This window comes from Terrapene carolina, unplaced genomic scaffold, assembly GCF_002925995.2.
Source record: "Terrapene carolina triunguis isolate 2854851 unplaced genomic scaffold, T_m_triunguis-2.0 Scaffold33717, whole genome shotgun sequence".
Taxonomy (NCBI): Eukaryota; Metazoa; Chordata; order Testudines; family Emydidae; genus Terrapene; species Terrapene triunguis.
The window spans coordinates 1-3579 of record NW_020698068.1 but is presented as its reverse complement, the minus strand read 5'-3'; the positions used below and the strand labels follow the sequence as shown (position 1 = coordinate 3579).

General features: G+C 54.2%; 1 protein-coding gene across 1 annotated transcript; it reads right to left on the bottom strand.

Annotated features, from left to right (window-relative positions):
* Nucleotides 1-895: 895 nt before the first annotated feature.
* LOC113409502 (gastrula zinc finger protein XlCGF26.1-like) lies at nt 896-2527 on the bottom strand. The gene has a single exon (XM_026663495.2). The coding sequence runs from the start codon at nt 2525-2527 to the stop codon at nt 896-898; it is 1632 nt and encodes a 543-aa protein (XP_026519280.2).
* Between the last annotated feature and the right edge of the window lie 1052 nt (nt 2528-3579).

The window sequence follows — 3579 nt, the reverse complement described above, 5'->3', positions numbered from 1 at the left end:
TGAACTAAACTCAATGCGTGGGTGACTTTCCACGACACCTCCTAAAGATAAGGTCGGGATGACAGGGTGACGGACAGAGATGTTTGATGTACAAGGTAAAGCGTAGTAACTACCATGTTGGAGGGGCAATATGTAATTTGTTTGTATCAGTGTATAAAAGAAGGGTCAGAGAGGGGGTGTCTTTGTCCAGCCGAGGGGGGAATGGAAAGTCCCGCTGCTCACTGAGCTGGTCCGTTGTCACGGACATCCATGTGCTAGTGTACCTGTAGACATTGATCCGGGGAGCTAGGACCGTGCTTCGTCGACAATAAACCTGGCTAGGTGCCTTCGCTACAAAGCGAGTCTTGTGCTCTTTGTGGGCAGTTCGGTGGCGGTGTGCTGTGTTGCTAGCCGCACAGAGCTGGGACAGCACACAGAAAGAATCCACACACGCAGCCAACACCTAACAACGGGGAACTTCTGTTCTCCCTTTGTCATAACATAACAAGGGACATTCAAAGAAATTAAACAGTGGCAAACTGAAAACTGATCAAAAGGAAAGACTCACACAGTGCGCAATTAAACTGTGGAACTCATGACAGCAGGACGCTGTTACGGGCAAGAATTTAGAAAAGGTTAAAAACATTTATTGAACGAAGATATCCAGAGTTATAATTAATGCTAACAGATATTTTGAAGGGATATTAAACCTTGTACTTCAGGGTTTAAGCAACTTTCTAATGATTAGGATGAGACCTAATATTGGCCGGGGGGGGGGGGGGGGGCAGATTATCCTACATTTGCCTAGTGTGCAATTCTTACACCTCCCTCCGATGCATCTGGTGCTGCTCACTGTCAGAGCCTGGACACTGGGCTGGCAGGACCTTGGGTCTGATCCAGCGTGATCATTCCTGTGTCAATGGGAGTTTTGCTGGAGTACAGGTTGGGAAAGCCCTTCCAGATTCGGGCTGGCACACACGAGCTGCTTCCACCTCGTGTGGACACTCTGGTGTTTTTGCAGTGTCCCCTTGACAGTGAAGCGCTTCCCGCACTCGGTGCAAGTGAAGGGCCGCTCCCCCGTGTGGATCCGCTGGTGCATTTTGAGGTTGCTCTTGGTGGTGAAGCTTTTCTCGCACTGGGTGCAGGTGAACGGCCGTTCCCCCGTGTGCACTCGCTGGTGCGTCAGGAGGTTGCCCAGCTGCGTGAAGCATTTCCCACACTGGCTGCACATGTATGAGCGCTCCCTGGTGTGGATCCTCTGGTGCATCGTGAGGTCCCTGTTGGAGGCAAATCTCTCCTTGCACTCAGCACATGCAAAGAGCTTCTCGCGCACGTGGCTTTTCTGGTGCGTGTTGAGTGTGCCCTTCTTGGCGAAGCTCTTCCCGCACTGACAGCAGGTGAACGGGCGCTCCCCCGTGTGGCGCCGCTGGTGGGTCAGGAGATTCACCTTCTGAGTGAAGCTCTTCCCACACTCCGCACACTGGAAAGGCCGCTCCCCCATGTGCACCCTCTGGTGCAGTTTGAGGTTGTCTTTCCTGGTGAAACGTTTCCCACACTCAGTGCACGGGAACAGCTGCTCCCTGCCGTGTGTCCTGCTGTGCACCTTCAGAATGGCCTTGCTGATGAAGTGCTTCCCGCATTCGGGACAGGGGAACTGATGTTCTCCCGTGTGCAGCCTCTTGTGCAGTTTCAGAAATTCGTTCTGAACGAAGCCCTGGCCACACTCGGTGCACACGAAGGGCAGCTCCCCTCTGTGCAGGCGCTGGTGCATTTTGAGGGTGGCCTGGGCGGTGAAGCCCTTTCCACACTCGGTGCAAGTGAAGGGCCGCTCCCCCGTGTGGATCCACTGGTGCATTTTGAGGTTGCCCTTGGTGGTGAAGCTTTTCTCGCACTGGGTGCAGGTGAACGGCCGTTCCCCCGTGTGCACTCGCTGGTGCGTCAGGAGGTTGCCTGGCTGCGTGAAGCATTTCCCACACTGGCTGCACATGTATGAGTGCTCCCTGGTGTGGATCCTCTGGTGCATCGTGAGGTCCCTGTTGGAGGCAAATCTCTCCTTGCACTCAGCACATGCAAAGTGCCACTCGCGCACGTGGCTTTTCTGGTGCGTGTTGAGCGTGCCCTTCTGGGCAAAGCTCTTCCCGCACTGACAGCAGGTGAACGGGCGCTCCCCTGTGTGGCACCGCTGGTGTGTCAGGAGATTCACCTTCTGAGTGAAGCTCTTCCCACACTCTGCACACTGGAAAGGCCGCTCCCCCGTGTGCACCCTCTGGTGCAGTTTGAGGATGTCTTTCCTGGTGAAATGTTTCCCACACTCAGTGCACAGGAACAGCCCCTCCCCCGTGTGCACTCGCTGGTGCATTTTGAGGTTGCCCTGGGCGATGAAGCTCTTTCCGCACTTGGTGCACACGAAGGGCCGCTCCTCGCTGTGCATGCGCTGGTGCATTTTGAGGTTGCCCTGGGTGGTGAAGCATTTCCCGCACTGGCGGCACGGAAACAGCCCCTCCCCCGTGTGCACTCGCTGGTGTATTTTGAGGTTGCCCTTCGTCATACAGCTCCTTCCGCATTCCAGACATGTGAATGGTTTCCTCCCCGTGGGCGCTCCCTGCTGGGCAGTCAGGTGTGTCCGACCCTGCCGACTGGCTTTGTGTCTCTGCCTTGTGTCCTGTCTCTGTAGTGGTGGTGGTTTCTGGGGCCTGAGGAGGGGCATGAGTTTTTCCTGCATAATATTTCTCTGCTGCTTTTGTGATTTGCTCTGACTCTTGTCTCTTGGCTTTGTCCTTGAGTGCTGGTGGAGGTCCCCTCCAGTCTGTTCTGGGGATGTCTTGGGAAGATCCAGGGTTCTAGTACCTTCCTGATCGTCATCCTTCATCTCACCATCTGCTGCAGAGAGAAGAGCCCTGGGGTTATCTCCTGATCTAGTGACCAAGGGAAACTCCTGATGTTCAGCACAACCTTCCATTCCCAACCACAGCCCAAGGAACCGGTCTCTTGGAAAAGCCTACAGAACCGCCTCCCTGCCCTCAGCTCCTGGGAAGCTACCCCCTTCAAGGAGTGGTTCCACTAACTACAGAGAAGCAGGTCTCAGTGCTTCCTCGAGTTTCTATTGGCAAAGACACAGGCAGTGGGAAAAGACTGCCTTCGTGTTGCATTGGACTGAACACGAATTGCTGCCATGAGGCTGAGCTCAGAATAGTCTCCACAGCGATCCCAAGTGGTGGAAGTTAGCATTGCTTTCTCCAGCAGACTAACGAAGGGATCAGGTCCCAAGGGACAGCTCAGGAAGTCCATAGAATCATAGACTCATAGACTTTAAAGTCAGAAGGGACCATTATGATCATCTAGTCTGACCTCCTGCACAACGCAGGCCACAGAATCTCACCCACCCACTCCTGTATTAAACCTGTGTCTGAGCCATTGAAGTCCTCAAATCATGGTTTAAAGACTTCAAGGTGCAGAGAATCCTCCAGCAAGTGACCCGTGCCCCACGCTGCAGAGGAAGGCGAAAAACCCCCAGGGCTTCTGCCAATCTGCCCTGGAGGAAAATTCCTTCTCAACCCCAAATATGGCGATCAGCTAAACCCTGAGCATGTGGGCAAGACT